General features: G+C 39.8%; 4 protein-coding genes across 4 annotated transcripts; 3 read left to right on the forward strand and 1 right to left on the reverse strand.

Annotated features, from left to right (window-relative positions):
- The first annotated feature begins 504 nt into the window (after positions 1 to 504).
- On the forward strand, positions 505 to 3053 carry LOC114851958 (ferritin, heavy subunit). Its single transcript, XM_029143897.3, has 5 exons — positions 505 to 799; positions 1182 to 1287; positions 1918 to 2064; positions 2349 to 2474; positions 2621 to 3053. Exons 2-5 carry the CDS (start codon positions 1186 to 1188, stop codon positions 2777 to 2779), a joined length of 534 nt encoding a protein of 177 aa, XP_028999730.1. The 5' UTR covers positions 505 to 799; positions 1182 to 1185; the 3' UTR covers positions 2780 to 3053.
- mcee (methylmalonyl CoA epimerase) lies at positions 2807 to 5894 on the reverse strand. Its single transcript, XM_029143899.3, has 3 exons — positions 5796 to 5894; positions 4947 to 5287; positions 2807 to 4125 (listed from the first exon to the last, which is right to left on the reverse strand). Exons 1-3 carry the CDS (start codon positions 5821 to 5823, stop codon positions 3973 to 3975), a joined length of 522 nt encoding a protein of 173 aa, XP_028999732.1. The 5' UTR covers positions 5824 to 5894; the 3' UTR covers positions 2807 to 3972.
- mphosph10 (M-phase phosphoprotein 10 (U3 small nucleolar ribonucleoprotein)) lies at positions 5839 to 10133 on the forward strand. The gene is made up of 11 exons (XM_029143894.3): positions 5839 to 5998; positions 6935 to 7592; positions 7683 to 7867; positions 7974 to 8139; positions 8353 to 8494; positions 8661 to 8728; positions 8822 to 8959; positions 9033 to 9143; positions 9279 to 9386; positions 9474 to 9704; positions 9817 to 10133. Exons 1-11 carry the CDS (start codon positions 5913 to 5915, stop codon positions 9964 to 9966), a joined length of 2043 nt encoding a protein of 680 aa, XP_028999727.1. The 5' UTR covers positions 5839 to 5912; the 3' UTR covers positions 9967 to 10133.
- Positions 10134 to 11004: 871 nt separating this feature from the next.
- Positions 11005 to 14948, forward strand: ist1 (IST1 factor associated with ESCRT-III). Its single transcript, XM_029143895.3, has 10 exons — positions 11005 to 11162; positions 11742 to 11842; positions 11946 to 12126; positions 12217 to 12304; positions 12394 to 12477; positions 12576 to 12686; positions 12778 to 12966; positions 13178 to 13279; positions 13783 to 13828; positions 14721 to 14948. The coding sequence occupies exons 2-10, from the start codon at positions 11755 to 11757 to the stop codon at positions 14885 to 14887; spliced, it is 1056 nt and encodes a 351-aa protein (XP_028999728.1). The 5' UTR covers positions 11005 to 11162; positions 11742 to 11754; the 3' UTR covers positions 14888 to 14948.
- The last annotated feature ends 2129 nt before the right edge of the window (positions 14949 to 17077 follow it).

Below are 17077 nucleotides of genomic sequence, written 5' to 3' on the forward strand. Positions count from 1 at the left end.
CAGGTCAGAGTGTCAGACACACAGTCCCTGGCTCTCACAAACTGTGGCCTGTTTGTGAGGTGGTCCATAATCCACTCTCAGATGGAGGTCCACACCAGCCTCCTCCAGTTTGTGTTTCAGAAGCACCGGCTGGATGGATGTTCAAGGCACTAGAGAAATAAAAAAAATTATACTATACTATAAATTAATCTTAAAAGGAGGGGTATTATCTGTTAAACACAAACGGGAGACACTAAAGGCTGAGTTAATGAGTGTCTGACTTTAATTCAGACTGAAACGCACAGTTTGGTCGCCATTGTTAGTTGTGTGTACACTGTGTATCAGATTATTGCCCACATCTCTGCTGGAGCTTTAAATATTTTATCGTGTCTGCAGGTGACTTCCTTACCGACCTTTAGGACAAGTCATGTTGACGCTACAAAAGCGAGCTTTTTGCGCAAACTCAGTGCAACCCCCCGCCCACCTCCGACTTGCTGTGACGTCACGCCCACTAACAGTTATGTACGCGCGCTCGGGCTCGGTCCTTCAGTTGATCTCTTAGCGGACGGTGAAGGTTACCTGCTTCAACAGTGCTTGAACGGCAACCTTTTAACTGTCTTCAACCACCCCGGGACGCGAGTTATCGCTTTAGCATCGCTCACCTTTCCATCAACAACATTTCTTCAAATTTAAGCCACCCGCTCGCTGATTTATTCTAAGCACTTCTACAGACGTAGCTAATAGCTAGCCAAGTGTTTGTTTTGCTAATACGCAAGAAGCTTATCGACCTGCTCACGGAAAGACCTGCCGCGACAACCTGGTAAGATGAGCTTCTCGCATCTTTTTATTTTGCACTTGTAACGCTAAATTTGCTAATCAGCTGTTGTAATGTTGGCGCAGGTTTAGCACAGTAAAGCCTTCAACGTCAGTAGTAGTGATGCTAGTGCGCGTGTTTCTTACCTGCCGCTCGTGTGGCCTTGGCGCAGTTGGTTCTCTATAAACAATTACGCACGAGGCTCCATGTCTAGGCTTCGGTGACAAACCACATTTATTTATAATGGGGGGCTAATATAAATAGACGACAGCTTTAGAGATGTTTAAAATTTTTTTACTTAATCAGAATTTAAAACTTTAATCAGATGTTTTCAGATGGCTCATTTTGCAGTCTTAAGCTCATATTTTTTTTCTTTTTGCTGTTTCAGAACAATGACTTCACAGGTGAGACAGAATTTCCACCAGGACTGTGAGGCTGCCATCAACAGGCAGATCAACCTGGAGCTGTATGCCTCTTACGTCTATCTGTCTATGGTGAGCAGTTAGACCGTACAAATTACGAAGCAAATGCAATTTCCCCACTGTGGGACTAAAAGGTATTCTTAAAAAAAACAAAAACACAATCAAGTTGTGCAGAGAAGTGGGAAAACCCAGGGTGTAACTGCATATAATGATATCAGTAGATGTGGTCAGCGCAAAGGGAACTGCGAATACTTGTTTAGTTGGCTTAGGTTTTAATAGAGAAGTGATTCTAATGCCTGTATTGTATTTATGTAACTACTTGTTGGATTTGCAGTGTAATGCACACCTGAGCATGGCCAGTTTGCCAACATTCATGAGATTAATTGGGGGAAAAAAACGTTAGAGCATAACCATGCTGCTAATAAAAGTGTAATTTTGATGGGCTTGATATGAGGCAAAGTCCAAAGAAAACTTGTGCGACAAAGCCATAAAACAAAGGTTGAAGTTCAGTTTCACTGTATGTACAGAGTAAGGGCAGCAGGTGCATCACTAAAAAAAGTTACTTTGTACAATCAATTGAAATGTGTCCTCAATTGTGTGGGTTTTTTTTTTTTTTTTTTTTGTCTCCATGTAACACTGTACGAGTGTCTGCCACGTCTCAGGCTGCTTGTTTTTTAATATCAATTTTTCCTTCAACCCCAGTCGTACTACTTCGACCGTGATGACCTGGCATTGCCCAACTTTGCCAAGTTCTTCCTCAATCAGTCACATGAGGAACGTGAGCATGCTGAGAAACTAATGAAACTTCAGAACCAGAGGGGAGGAAGAATCTTCCTACAAGATGTCAGGGTATGGTTACTTATGCTTAAACTTGTCACTAACAACTGGCCGGGTGTGTTTATTTGCCTTGTTATCGTTAGACCCATGTCAGAGGGGCGTCATTGGTCCAAAAGATACAGAGGGTGTGAGTGGGCTGTGGCTCTTATCTGCCACTACCAAACAAACGTGAACTTCAAAGCTGGAGTAAAACGTTAAACTGCAAACCCATTTAAAGATAATCACTTTGCTGTCTGGATTAGGTCAGTGACTGTCTCCTTTTCATTAAGTGATTCCTGACTTCTTTTGCGTTGCAGAAACCAGAGAGGGATGAGTGGGGCAGTGGCGTTGAGGCTCTTGATTGTGCCCTGCAGTTGGAGAAGAGCGTGAACCAGTCGCTGCTGGACTGCCACAAGCTCTGTGCTGATCACAACGACCCACATGTAAGAAAGTGTGGCTTGATGGTAGCAAATCATTTGAGAACAAGACCCTATGATTGGTGGCTGTAAATTTACCAGGTTCACCTCATGTGTAACCTCACGTGTAATCTTTTTGCGATCTGGTTCTAATTTGATGATTTCCCCCACAGTTGTGTGATTTCATTGAGACTCACTACTTGGATGAGCAGGTGAAGTCAATCAAGCAACTGGCAGATTGGGTAACCAACCTGCGCCGCATGGGAGCTCCTCAGAACGGACTGGCTGAGTACCTGTTTGACAAACATACCCTGGGCAAAGAAAGCAGCTAAATATCTTCAGCTTCAATATACAAACTCTTGTTTAAATTCATATTTGTGTCTTTATTCCAAAAATTTCAAAGACTTAAGCCATTTGCATGATGTTAGTACTGGCTAGTAATTTAAACCGCCCTTTACTGAGATGTTTTCACCCACACTATGCTTTACACGTAAACCCCTGCCAGCTGTATTCAAAGCTCACTCTTGTATCTTGTGCTTGGCTTTATTTGCTGTGTTTTATCCCAGGTGTTAAACAAACTTAATAAATAAAACCTCTGGATTCTGATCAATCTGTCTTGTTTTAAACTGTATATTGCCTCAATTGGAAATACTTGTGCTTTGTTTCTGTTATCAGAAAATAGAACTAGGTAGCAGGGAAACACCTGCAGTCAACTTTCACAGGAAGCGTGAAGAGGAATAGAGCAGCAGGGGAACGTTGGTTTGCAGATAAAATGTTTGAAGCTCTGACAACTGCAATTCAAAATGGTGGAATATCTTATTTTCTGCAAAAGAACTCTTCCAGTCTCACTCATCACTAAAATGCTTGGTATAACACAAGCTGCTAATTTTAGCAGCTTGTGCTGAATTAAATTTAAGATTTTGGCATCAATGTCCAGCATTAAGATGTCCTGTGTGCTGGAATAGTTCACTCAAGATCTCCTTCAACCTAAAGACCAGTTGTGTAAATGGAAAGGCCCCACAGACTTTTTACTGGAGGGGACAGCAATTACTATTGTCTGAAATCACTGGACAATGTGTCATAACCACACCAGTTCTGTAACCAGACATTTGGTTTGTTGGGGGTTGAAAAAACACTAGGTATTAGTGTCACTCTACTGGAGATCTATGATTAAGCTGCAAAAACCACTAGGTTTAAATCACCTAGCTACAAATGTTTATTTCAAGTCAGCAAGTTGCTGGTCATATAAAAATTGTATCAACACAATTTACAACATACTTCCATTTTATACACTAAATATATTAATGTATAAACTGGTTTCTCTGTGAAACTTGTAACTTGATGTAAGGAAACTGGCAAAACACAAAGTAACTCTTATTCCCTATTAAACAGGAACCGACCACACTGAAAGAGAACTTAGGCACCTTTTGAGGAAATCAAAATTTCCACAATTTATGTCTGTTATCATAACAAATATCATACACCTGGATTTATACAAGTGTATTCTCCCAGTGACACTCAGTGTTCATGCTTGTTCGAGCTCCACCAACACACCGTCACAGTCTTTTGGATGGAGAAACATCACCGGTTTGCCGTGAGCACCTATACGGGGCTCTGCTGACAAAGTCCGGATGTTCTTGGCTTTCAGGTCGGCCACTGCAGCGTTTATGTCATCTACCTGCAGCAAAACAAGTAAATGAAGGGAAGTTGTAATTACTGAGAGTATGTGTATATCAAACAGCCCTTCACATGTTAAACAAAAACACATAAATCAGCAACACATTCCAATTCACACTGGTAAATATATACAAGGAGGAAATATAAGGAAATACTTCTTTGGCTCTTACTAATTGTGGTTTAGGCCACATTGATATGAAAAAGAAGCAAACCAAATCATAAATTTACCACCCCCACACACCCTCTTGGCCAGGGAACCAAATTTTCTTGACCTATGCCAAGATCGAGTGTAAGGGGCGACTGTGCCTTTGCAGTAGTAGTACAACTCTGTACTAGGGTTGCACCAACACCAGCCGGCTTTAAGTCTCGCTTTGACCCCTTGCCCTTAAAACCAGCCTGAGATTTATTTTTAAGGTTGTCTGGCTCTCTTTGGTCTTGTGGAATATTCATACCTGTGCATTGTATAAGCACAGGTGTACGTAACGAAATGGAAAAATGCTGAGTTGTATTGAGCTGTTTAGTCTCAGGTTTCTCGCTCAGTGTCACACTTCCTCATCTTACTGCGACATCTGTTGACAACAAAGCCATTATTAATGCAACACCTGTGTGTGTACTCATATTGCAAGCTAAAATGACTGCTGGGAAAAGGCATATTGTGCATGCTGATAGCAGACATTTTACTGTCATCATGTCATTGTTTACACATTATAAATAAGTTCTATTAATGCTGATATGAGGATAAAGGTTGGTCTTACACAATACTGACAGGAAGTACCTAATAAAGGGTTCACTGACTGTAACTAACATGGCCTGCATTCTCACCTCAATACAAATGTGGTGCATCCCTCCAGATCTGTTCTTCTGTAAGAATCCAGCAATCGGACTCTTCTCCCCCAGAGGATGGAGCAGCTCCAGTTTAGTGTTGCCGAGCTCCACAAATACTGTATAGACGCCGTGCTCGGGCAGTGGCACCTTGTCACTTACTGTGGCCCCCAGCACATCCCTGTAAAGAGCTGTGGCCCTCTCCATATCAGGGACAGCGATGGCAACATGGTTCAGCCGCCCCAGCTTCCACAATGATGCAGGAATGCCCTGATGAAGGGATGCTGTTGTTGAATGTGCCCGGAGGAGCGCGAGACGAGAACATCTGCGAATACCTGCAGCTGGATTAAACACCGGGAGTTAGCAGTTATATCAGGCTGAATTGGTCTGTAATTTTCCCTTCAGATCTTAAAGGTGGTTAAATTAATCTATCGTTTGAACAATGTTTGGCTGCATTGTACTAATTTAATTGCGGATAAGTGTAACATAAAAGTAAAGTAAAGTAACGATATTTGGCAAGAAATCATCTGTGCATATGGGGTTCAAATTTAATAACGACAGAATCAACCCTAATAACATCGTGTCAGGTTAATTTTATCATATTATTATTATTATATTCATCAGATGCGGATCTTATCAATGAAGTGTGGTTATGTTTTGAAAAACAGAGTTCACAAACGTTGCAACATGAAAATAGAAACGTTGTAGGTAATTCACGCTACACGTATTTTTACTTAATAAATGTGATACGAATCATATCAGCATACATTTAGCCTGATCTCTAATATGCACAATTATTGTTAGATTACAGGGAAGTGTGGTTTGTGAGTAATTTTGGCATGAACCAACCTGCAACCTTCAGGACGGGTGACGCCATGTTTGTACGCCGGAACTAATAGCAGGGGACGAGTTTCTTGAGGAGCCTGTTTACCTGCGACACGAACCACCACACATGTGAGCGAAACGATGGCTACAAGAGATGACTGGAGCGTGCTGGGCGAGTGTGTTAAAAAAATAAATGCTAACACAGCACAGCCGGAGAAATTTTTGAGGCAAGTGTTTACTGTCTGTTTATCTGTGTTGTTTATTGTGAAATGTTTTTCAACGTGATTTACTCTTATTTTAAAGCCGGGGCTGGAGTAGCTAACCTTTAGCTAAGGCTAACTGCGTATTATTTTAGCTCAAACAACGCTTGTGATTAAGTGTTACTGTTCATATGGATTATTACATTGTACATAGGGTTCATATTGGATGCTTTAAGAAGCGTTTGTCATAGTTTTAACTTCCTTATTGTTTTAGGTATTTTAGCGCGATCTTTGGTGGAATACGTATTTAATAAGTACATGTGCAAAGGTTGCACACTTACAAGTAAACCTCTTGCAGTCAGATCACCTAAACATTTAATCAAAGATAAATTCTGTAGTTAAATATGTGGAATATTTAACTACAGAATGATGTGCACCAATATATCGCATTAAATACAGCTGTAGAGAGGAGAAAAATACTGGTTTGAAGACTTTTATGTATGTCCTACGACCTTTAGCTTAAATACCATAATATTGCTAAGTATTATATATTATAATAATTACTTAGAGCTACTAAGAACATATAGTTTGACAATGAACCCTAAACACATTCTACCTGATTGTACCATGTCAAGATCAGAATATCTATGTCAAACATAATAAATACATGATTCAGAAATTTCTATTGGAGGCTGAATTAATAATAAGAAACAAAGACTTAGTTAAAATCTCTGGTGTCTTCTGTATTATTGTTTTGCATGTAATACTGCTTATAATGCTAATAGAAACTGGGGAAAGGAACTTGTTGCAAAGTAACTAAATTACACTGTTTTTTTCTGTTTAACTCTACTGCTGAAAATCACAATAGTGCACAGAACTTAAAGATGGTCCTTTATAAAAATCCTCTTGAGTGTAATTAAACCTCAGAATTGCAAAACTGATATTTTGTTTTCATCTTTTTAGCCTTCAAGATGGAGTGGCAGCAGACTTTATTACCCTCACTAAGACCCTTTATGACCTCCAAAAAGCTGATGAACCTGCAGAATGCAAAGGCAGCCCGTTGGCTCAGCTGGTGGTGGAAAATTTTGATGAAGAGCAGATCTGGCAGGAGCTTGAGCTACAAAATAATGCTGTGCTGAAATACTTTAATACTACCATTATTGAGGGGTTGTCTTTTGACACATTAACAACACTAGTAGAAAAGGAAGAGAGTGCTGATGATGAGGAGAAGGACGATGATGATGATGATGATGATGATCATGAAGAAGAGAATATACCTCAAAAACGCTCTAAGAAAATGGCAGTGGAGGCTAAGGACGAGGATTACACAGATGAGGACTCTGATTTGGATTTTGATGTGGACGCTCTGGAGATGCGAGAGAAACAGAAGAAGGAATTTGGAAAGAATAGCTCCAAAACAAAAGTAGTTCCTTCTGAGGTTGATGATAAATTTTTCAAACTGTCAGAGATGGAGTCATTTCTTGATGAAATGGACAAGAGAGAAGGAAAGGAGGATGAAGATAATGTAGACTATTTTCAAGACCTGCCCTCTGATGAGAACGATGATCTTGACTTTGATCACATAAGATCGTTCGGAAATCAAAAGCAAAGCAAAAAAAATGTGTGTATTTCATCTCTCACGTTCACAATTTCACTTTGTGGTGATGGTACAAGGTAAAGGAACTATATTGATTGTTTTTAATATTGACAGGTAAAGAGCTCAAGGAATCTTAAATACAATGACTTCTTTGATGCTGTGGATGGTGAAGCAGCTGAGGCAGGTGACGAGTCAGATGGCAAAGACGACAGCATGGATGAACACCAGGAGGACGAGGAAGAAGAAGAAATAGATAATGAGGAAGATGATTATGAGACTGAAGAGGATGGTGATGATGAGTAAGTGTGATTACATTTATGTAAGGCCTTTTAATTATGCATAGGAGAGGCACATTTGTTTGAGCGTCATTGATTTCACCATGTGTGCATGCCTACCCTTTGCCAGGCATGAGGAGATGAATCAGCTGAAAGCCTCTGGTAAGAAAGTCACTTTTGACCTCTCTGGGGATGAGGACAGCGAGGGAGAAGACATGGCGGACATTTTTGGAGGCAAAACAGCAAGCTCTACGAAGTCTGAGCCAAAATCTTCATTTGAGAAACGGCAAGAAAAGGTACTTTTGACTTTTTTTATTTAGAAGCACTTCAATGATTTTGGAACACAAACAAAAATTTTCCTGTCATCACATGCACAAGAGCAACTGGTTTAATTAATACTTGATAAAGTAATAGTAATTGGATTATGGTGGTTGCATTAGGTTTGTTTTTTCAGTTCATTAAACTTGAAGCCTGTAGTGCATTATTATAATGCTGTTGTTTAACTTTAGATGTCAGCAAAGATTGAGGAACTGGAGAAGCATGCTCTGGGGCAGAAGTCCTGGCAGTTGTCTGGAGAGGTCACAGCACAGATTCGTCCAGAGAACAGCATGCTGGAGGAAGATGTGGAGTTTGAGCAGATATCTAGAACGGGTCAGTGATTCTGTTTTTATGTTGCCTTTGTATTTTGGCAAGTAACTGTCTGTTAATTTAGCTTTATTTAACTAATTGTACCAGTGTTATGTTCATATTGCTTAATTAATGTTATTTTAAGGTTATATAGTGAGAAACTTGAAGGATTTAACCTTTGCTTTCATAGCACTTGCAAACACGGAGGAATCCACGCTGCAGCTTGAAGACATCATTAAACAGAGAATTAAAGACCAGGTTAGTCATGAGAAAATATATTACTCTGAAAACTGTGTGCTATTTTTTTTGTTGACTGATAATAACCTTGCCCCTCTGGTTTGTTATTACAAGGCATTTGATGATGTTATCCGCAAGGAGAAGCCCAAAGAGGACGTTTTTGAATACAAGAAGAGGCTAACACTGGACCATGAGAAGAGCAAGCAGAGTCTAGCTGAAATCTATGAGCAGGAATACCTCAAGCAGACTCAGGTTTGTCATTGGGTTGCTGCTACTGTAATACATCTGAACCTGTGCTGCAGCTATTTTGTTTTATTTCCACTAGAAACAAACTGAAGAAGAAGAGAACCCAGCCCACGTAGAAATCCAAAAGCTAATGGACACACTCTTCTTGAAGTTAGATGCTCTGTCCAACTTCCACTTCACACCTAAACCAGTAGGTTTTGACAATTGCACCAGATACTCTTAATATAGTGAAATTGTCTTTCTATTAGAGGGAATGTAAAACATAAGAAAGATGCTGTGTCATTAGTCATAAGCTTGGTTCATTTGTCTAACCTTTTGTCTGCAGTCTGTTCCTGAGGTCAAAGTGGTGTCTAACTTACCAACTATTACAATGGAGGAGGTGGCTCCAGTCAGTGTTAGTGATGCTACACTTCTCGCTCCAGAAGAAATAAAGGTTTGTCAGCAATCCATGATCAGTCAACATTTTTATTTCGTTTTACGCTAGTTAAGCAGCCTAACGCTAAGTTTCCTATAACCAAAGGAGAAACACAAGTCCGGAGACCTACTGGGTGCCAGTGAGAAGACAGCAACAGACAAGAAGCGTGAGAGACGCCTCAAAAAGAAGGTGAAGCGTGTAAAGATCAAGGAGAAAGAGAAGAGACAGAAACTTAAAGAGGCCAGTAAAACTGGAGTGAACAACAAGCCATCAAAGGCTGAAGTCAGAGAAAACCTCAAGAAACTCACACAAGCAGGCAAAGCCACAGTTCTGAAGGTGAGAGTTTGAGTAGTGATACTTTTATTTTTACTTTCACATCTTTTATAAGGATGCCAACTTAAGATAACTGTTTGTGACTGGACTTGCATGGTGTACTTGTTTGTTTCAGGATGAAGGAAAGGACAAGGCCCTGCGCTCCTCTCAAGCATTCTTCTCTCAGCTACAGGACCAAGTCAAGAGTCAGATCAAGGACATAAAAGATCAGTCGTCCAAGAAAAAGAAACACACAGAGGTTTCTGTCAGCAAACTGAAGTTGTAATAGCTTTAGTTTGTGTTGTGAGATCTTTTGATTGTACAGAGTCATTTATTATAAAGCTGCAATATATTAATTCAGATAGTCTTTGTAAAATGTTTCAATTTTCATACACCCTAAAAAGATGGATGGTATTTGTTTTGTGTGACAATAAATTTTAATTGACCAACAAATTTGGGTGTTTTCCTATTGTGAAGATTAATGCATAGTGTCTATATGAAGACCAACAGTTGTTCATCTTGCTGATTGTAATTATTTCGAAAAACTAGCACTATGCACACTGATTGTAAACACAACACAAAATGGGCTCAAATTGACAATTATGTGGGCTCATAACAAAAAGAGAAAAAATCTACTAATTCCTACAAACATCTCACTAACAATTAATGGCTGCTCAGTGCATATACCTTATGGTATTTTAATCTAATAAATCATCACTTGCTCACGCATCATCTGAACAAGGGTCATGGGCAGGCTTCAGCCTATTCCAATTGTCATCAAGCGCATTTGGGGCCTGTCCGGGCTGTAGTTCTGCCACTCTCACACATATACACTCACTATTCACTCTTGCAATCACACGTCTATGCAATTTGGACTCTTCAATTGTCCTGGCTGCTCATGTAGGAGGAGGCCAGAATACACAGTGATACACTACACTTTTTTCATTATTTAAACTCTACACAAATGAGGGCTCATGCTCCTTTTTTCACTACTTCACTTTTTCACTACATGTATGTATTTAGGCATTTTAGTGTGTCTGTCTTTGCTCCTGGATATTATGTTTACGCTCACACGTGCCAATTTTAACCGACACTAAAACACTAATGCGTGAAATATTCATAAAAGCATATATTTTTGAAACTTGCTTGAGATAACGAATTTCCATATTTTAAATATTTCCAAATTGATGACAGTCATTCCTTCAGATCGTTTTTTTTATCATATAAGAGGTTTGATAAACGTCTAAAAATAACAAGAACGCAGGGGTCTCGCCTTTACAAATTTGCATATGTACCTGAAAATCAGGTGCGTCGCGTGCCTCGTCTCAGCGACGTTATCTCCATGTGACAGAAAGTGTCGACGCCCCGCCTCCGAGGAAAAGTCCCATGACGTCACTACAGCTCATCACGGAAGTGAACGACGCGAAGAAACAACACTGAAACCCAAATAAGTTGGTGTGGCCGCTTGACTGCTATTCACGGGTAAGTTGCTGTCGCTTTAATAACCTATGCCGCTTTGAAAGAATCGTACTCATGTTCTGCTAAAGTGTATCGTTAATGGATCGGTTTGTTCTTCTGCTGACGTTACGTGAGCTGGGCAATGCTAGCTAACGTTAGCTCAAGCGATACCAGCAGGCTTCTGACAAAGCAATAGCCAGCGTCAGCTAACTGAAAGACTAATAGTAAGGCTCGGGTCTAAATTTATAAGCGTAAACGTAATCATATACTTAATTATAATAATAATAATAGGTAGAAAAATCCTATAGTAAGGCTATCTTCGCCTTGTCAGTTGTCCCTAGCATCAGGCCGAAGGTATCTGATGTAATGCTAAGTTGTGTAGTTTATTTACCAAGCCATCTGAATGTTTTGTGGTGTGTTGTTGCGTGTTGTATATGTTTGAAGTAAATCCGCGGACTCATTGTTGTCGTCATTGTTGAGCTGGGTTGGTCATCCTCACATGACTGGGTTGAGTGACTCATTGGAAGGTGGGACGAAGTTGGCTGGGCTATGCGGGTCAGTATCGGTTGTAAACGTATTCTCCCCTCGTGCCCCTGTTTACAGATAGTCCATCATCATGCTCGGAGGAGGATTCAAGGCAGAGAGGTTGAGAGTCAACCTCCGGCTGGTCATCAACAGACTCAAACTTCTTGAGAAAAAGAAAAGTGAGCCCTGGGTCGACCAATGCTAATGTGCATATGAAAATCAACTTGGGCTATAGAAACACTTTTCTGACGCTCTACCTTGTTCTTTCATTTGTAAACTAAGCCGAGCTTGCTCAGAAAGCACGGAAGGAGATCGCAGATTACTTGTCGTCAGGAAAGGATGAGCGGGCACGCATCCGTGTGGAGCACATCATCAGAGAGGACTATCTGGTAGAAGCCATGGAGATCCTGGAGCTTTACTGTGACCTGCTGCTGACCCGCTTTGGCCTTATTCAGTCCATGAAGTGAGTATTGAAGTAGTGGCCTCACTGATGTACAGGGGTGGTGAACCATAATGTTTTGCCTCTTTGTCTGTTTTTTATTTTCTACAACAGGGAACTAGATCCAGGTTTACAGGAAGCAGTGTCCACCCTCATCTGGGCAGCACCTCGCCTTCAGTCAGAAGTGACTGAACTAAAGATTGTAAGTAAAGCCTAACTATGCTTATATAGTTACACAGTGATGCCAGCACTTCAACACTATGCTGTCATGTATCTAAATGTGTATTTCAGGTGTCTGAGCAGTTGTGTGCAAAATATAGCAAGGAGTATGGCAAGCTGTGCAGGACAAACCAGATCGGCACAGTCAATGATAGGGTAGGAATTATTTTACTGATTGTTCCCAAATGTGTTCAAGAATGCATAAACCTTGCTTGGTAAGACTTTACCATGTTCTAATCAAACATTTCTTTTAGCTGATGCACAAATTGAGTGTGGAAGCACCTCCTAAAATTTTGGTGGAACGCTACCTGATAGAGATTGCAAAGAACTATAACGTGCCGTATGAACCTGACGCGATGGTTCGGGTGAGCTTTTAAAATCACTTCACTTATGACTCTGTATAAAGGATGAAGCCATACATTTTTTATATTTGTCCAACCATCTGTCTTTGGACAGCCTGAGGTCTGTCCTGGAGAGGAGGCCGACTTGATTGATGTTAACAATGACAAGAAGTTTGGAGGCGGAGGTGGAGGAGGTGGTGGAGGTTTTACTGCTCCTCCTGCTGGAGCCATGCCAATGGCCATGCCCATGCCCATGCCCATGCCTATGCCGACAGCTTTCAACTACCCACCTCCCAAAGGAGCGGTAAAATACTTTTTATAAAGAGATCCATAGAATCTTATAAGTAAAGATAATTCACACAAATTCTTAGTTCGGGTTGTATTATGAAATGAACAAATGTATCAGGTTTGTGTGCAGATTTTTGTTTTTGTATTTTAGGCATGAACTATTTGGCTATGAACACACTAATATGATTAAAATAACTTTGGACTCATGCAGCTTTTCCTTTCTCTAGGATCCATTTAACGCTCCTGTTGGCACCTACAACAACTTCCAAAACCCAATGGGAGCAGGGCAGCCTCCCCAGCTGCCCACCTCTCCCCCTACATATGAATCTGTAAGTGAACGAACCCCTCCCATCCATGCCCCCTTCCCGTTCCCACAGATGGACAGATGGAAAGGGCAGGGCACCACTCAGGGAAGAGCAGTTTGTTCAGCTTGTTTTTTAGTTTTACCTGTCCTCTACACTTTAACTCTACTTCTCAGAGTAGCCCCAGGCCCTGCTTTATTGACATGGATTATAGGTTGCAGGAAGCACTAATACTGTCACTCCAAACTATGATCAGTTTAACTTGATATTAACTTGGTAACTTGATCACTTGCTCTGCGTGGGATTGCAATGAGCGCTACGTGTGTTTTGGAGTAACCTTGGGTTAGATGAAATCTGTTTTTGTGGCACACACTAAAGGTGATGGTTTGCAGTAAATCTACTGTAGTTGGTCATTTTCTAATATAAAATGGTACTTTGAATCATTAAACAACACAGTTTCTTTTTTCAGTACTAACATACATTTTATTTTAGTAACAAATGACAAACTATAACATGTGTTTCTGTTTCAGATTGATGACTTGACTGACACAGATTCTGTTCCCTCTCAGGTTATAGGTGAGTTATCGTAATGATCACAAACGGATAAAGATAAAGCTAGAGTGTCAATAATAAACAAAAACAAGTCGCGTGGTTTGTTGTGTTCTCAAACCGAAGGTCTTATAGGTCATAACACCCAATCACTGTAGTTATTATTTGATCTAATAATACCCATAAATAATACCCCAAATTGTGTCTTTCTAGGTGAATTGTGGACAACAGTGCAGTTTTGTGGCATAATATCATAAATATATAAACTCAAGCATGATCACACCACTGTTCTTCCCTTTTTATATACAGTATATAAGTATAAGTAAATAAGCCAGATTTTACTAGTTCGGCCTTTAGACTTACTCTTGCTTCCTGCTGAACCTGCATATGCTTTTTTAAAGATTTGTCAGTAAAACTGAAGTCTTTATTCCTAACTGCTCATTTTAGTTTTAGTCCGTTTATGTATTAAATATTTGATTTAACCGTTAGAGAGTGTGGGGGAAATTTAAACAAAAGTTTACTGGCTTGGTTTGACAAAACAATTGATTATGGGAAGATTTGTTTTTTACACGTGATTTTCACCTTGAAGTCACAACAAACTATCCAAGAGGAAAGTCTTTCTTTAGCCATCCAGACAGGTAGCCTATTAAGTGTAAACCACAAAAATAGAATATAACATTAGAAGTTGTGGGGTTCTGCCGATAATCGCTGTATGCATCATCATCATCCTCATCTTCTCTTCACCATGTGATGGGATGTGGTAAGAGTCTGAACACTGATGGGTTTTTCTCAAACCAATAACATAAAATGAGATTTTTAAGCATGTAGTGGTGAAATCAAATGGGTAAAACATACACAGACCTTTAAGCTGGATTTTCTGCTGCATAAATGACATTGAATACCATGTGTTACTCTCCAGGTCCTGGCCCTTCAACTCAGATCTATGACAACAACGCTCTCCCAGAGTTGCCCTCCGTTCCAGACACTCTCCCCACGTCCTCTGTTGGCGGAAAACCCACCAGCTCAGATGACATCGACTTTGATGATTTAACACGGCGATTTGAGGAATTGAAGAAAAAAACCTAATTGCTCCATCCTTGGCATATATATATATATATATATATATATATATATATATATATATATATATATATATATATATATATTATACATTATACATTATACATACATACATACACACACACACACACACACACACACACACACACACACATGCCTGTGTCATCACTTACATAGCTCCAAATGGGAAATTGGAAATGCTCTGGATCAGATTTCATGAACTAACATCTTTTACAGATATACAGATATTACTTACCTCATTTCTATAAATCCTACAGAGGTGTGAATGCTCACCTAATTTTGTCAGTCAGGCAAAATCCCATTTGTTTTTGGTAGTACAAGTGAAACCACAGCTTTTCATTTCTTTTTTCTTTCCCACTGTGTCACACACCTCTGTCTCAGCCTAGTCAAACAAGCTCAACTGGTTTTTTGTCCCGCATAGGTCATGATCGTCAGAAGCCATTTTTTCTGTCTTGCACAGTCATGCAGTTTTGTCGCTGTAGAAATTAGTTTAAAAAAGCTCCTAATTCACTGAGGTTCTCCATCTAAAGAATGGGTATAAGAGCCCTCCAGGCCGAACATATATGACAGAGTAAGAGATAGTTACGTAAATGATATAACTGTACAGCAGATAGGAGGCAGGTGTTTTTATTTGCGGTATCTCCTAATACACTTTTTTTTTTCTCTTTTGAATGTCATGAAATATTTGCATTTTCCTAACATTAAAGTCATGGCAAACAACGCAGTCACACATTCGATTGACTAGATAAAATTTGTGTTGTCCTCAGTGAACTAGTGTGCATGTATTTGTTGTATGTGCACCTCTACATTTGCCTTAGCTGCCATCTTTCATCGAGGCCTTCCCAGTCAATAAGGATTGTGTATTTTATTTTTTATTATTGTTGGATGTGTCACTTGCATTGAGTGTCGGTTAATATCATAATTTTTTCAATTTGCTTCTAATTGAAGAAATATTATAGAATAGAGCAAATAGAATTTGCTCTATTCTCAAAGAGCTGTTGAGTGTGTATTAGGAAAAGTTTCCCGTTTAGTAGCTGGTGTGGAGGGTTTTGACGTTGTTCAGATATGATGTGTCGCTGCAACCTGGCCACACGCATCTCCCATCACCCAGCTTGCATGGCAAATGGACAGTGGCCTTGAATAATACGATCCAGCTGTCTCTGGAAAGCGCTTTGTAAAACTTTCCAGCTGGGTAATGGACACAGTTTAATAATAGGTTTTACACTTGTCAAAGCAGAGCAAGAGTATTTAACACTACAGAACTGTGATCGGCTCACTGTCTTTTCTATGTTGGACTTCTTTTGTGCTGAATTTTGAGACACAACATTGTGTCTTGTTGCAGCAGGAGTTATTTTCCATTGTATACTAAATTAAAAGTTTAATAAAAGATTATTTGGAACTGGATGCTACTGAGGTTTTTACACTTGCACTGTTTGCTGCACTTTCTCCACTTTGCACTGTAATATGAAGCGGCGCCCAGCAGAGGTCCTCAGTGCAAAGCTAAATGCTTCCTGAAGAGGAAGTTCCTTGTGAACCACAACATCAAATTGGTGATGTAGATTTGATTGGTTTCTTTCAGAAGGCATGAGTAATAACTGGAGTGTAATATTGAGACAGATCTCTGGAAAATTGGAGTTTAGTGTTTAGCATTTTAGCACATCTCTGTGATCCCATCAGTCTACAAAACATAAATATTAAACTGACATTGAAAACATTGAACCTTATTAGCTCGACATCATCTGTTTCTACACAGGAAGGTGTGAATCAGTCTGTTACAGTCTGTTAGCATAAATAATGTGGGTCAGCATATGCTGCTGTTTGTGCAGCGAGTCAATGAAAGCTGCTGATAGCACTAACTCAATCAGGCGCTCTCATTCGTTTTCTACGATTTAATGGACACACTGAAAAAAAAATAATCAGGCGCCCACTTTATTGTCGGCTTATCACACTGATGCTGAGAGGTTGTGTTGTTTTCTGTGTTTGAGACTATTTGTCAGACCAGATGGTGTATTTCTTGCTGAGTAAAAGGTTAATGTGAATAGATGCAGAAAGTTCCTTTTTTTATTATTTTCTTTCTCAGAAGATGACTTTGTGAAGCACAGTCTACAAAGACGTGTCAGTCTGGCACACATATAGTTGTCAGCGCAAATATGAGATGACAAATTTTTAGTCATA

This window comes from Betta splendens, chromosome 3, assembly GCF_900634795.4.
Source record: "Betta splendens chromosome 3, fBetSpl5.4, whole genome shotgun sequence".
In the NCBI taxonomy this organism is placed as follows: domain Eukaryota; kingdom Metazoa; phylum Chordata; class Actinopteri; order Anabantiformes; family Osphronemidae; genus Betta; species Betta splendens.

What these genes read in the sequence shown, in the direction of transcription:
- LOC114851958 (XM_029143897.3), top strand. Translation starts at nt 1,186, where the DNA reads ATGACTTCACAGGTGAGACAGAATTTCCACCAGGACTGTGAGGCTGCC. An exon ending in CTTACGTCTATCTGTCTATG is followed by an intron (nt 1,288 to 1,917) that starts GTGAGCAGTTAG and finishes CTTCAACCCCAG; the next exon opens with TCGTACTACTTCGACCGTGA. An exon ending in CTGATCACAACGACCCACAT is followed by an intron (nt 2,475 to 2,620) that starts GTAAGAAAGTGT and finishes TTTCCCCCACAG; the next exon opens with TTGTGTGATTTCATTGAGAC.
- mcee (XM_029143899.3), bottom strand. Translation starts at nt 5,823, where the DNA reads ATGGCGTCACCCGTCCTGAAGGTTGCAG. An exon ending in ACCCGTCCTGAAGGTTGCAG is followed by an intron (nt 5,288 to 5,795) that starts GTTGGTTCATGC and finishes TGTTTAATCCAG; the next exon opens with CTGCAGGTATTCGCAGATGT. An exon ending in TGCACCACATTTGTATTGAG is followed by an intron (nt 4,126 to 4,946) that starts GTGAGAATGCAG and finishes GTTTTGCTGCAG; the next exon opens with GTAGATGACATAAACGCTGC.
- mphosph10 (XM_029143894.3), top strand. Translation starts at nt 5,913, where the DNA reads ATGGCTACAAGAGATGACTGGAGCGTGCTGGGCGAGTGTGTTAAAAAA. An exon ending in TTGAGAAACGGCAAGAAAAG is followed by an intron (nt 8,140 to 8,352) that starts GTACTTTTGACT and finishes GTTTAACTTTAG; the next exon opens with ATGTCAGCAAAGATTGAGGA. An exon ending in TCGCTCCAGAAGAAATAAAG is followed by an intron (nt 9,387 to 9,473) that starts GTTTGTCAGCAA and finishes CTATAACCAAAG; the next exon opens with GAGAAACACAAGTCCGGAGA.
- ist1 (XM_029143895.3), top strand. Translation starts at nt 11,755, where the DNA reads ATGCTCGGAGGAGGATTCAAGGCAGAGAGGTTGAGAGTCAACCTCCGG. An exon ending in ACTTCTTGAGAAAAAGAAAA is followed by an intron (nt 11,843 to 11,945) that starts GTGAGCCCTGGG and finishes TTGTAAACTAAG; the next exon opens with CCGAGCTTGCTCAGAAAGCA. An exon ending in ACCCACCTCCCAAAGGAGCG is followed by an intron (nt 12,967 to 13,177) that starts GTAAAATACTTT and finishes TCCTTTCTCTAG; the next exon opens with GATCCATTTAACGCTCCTGT.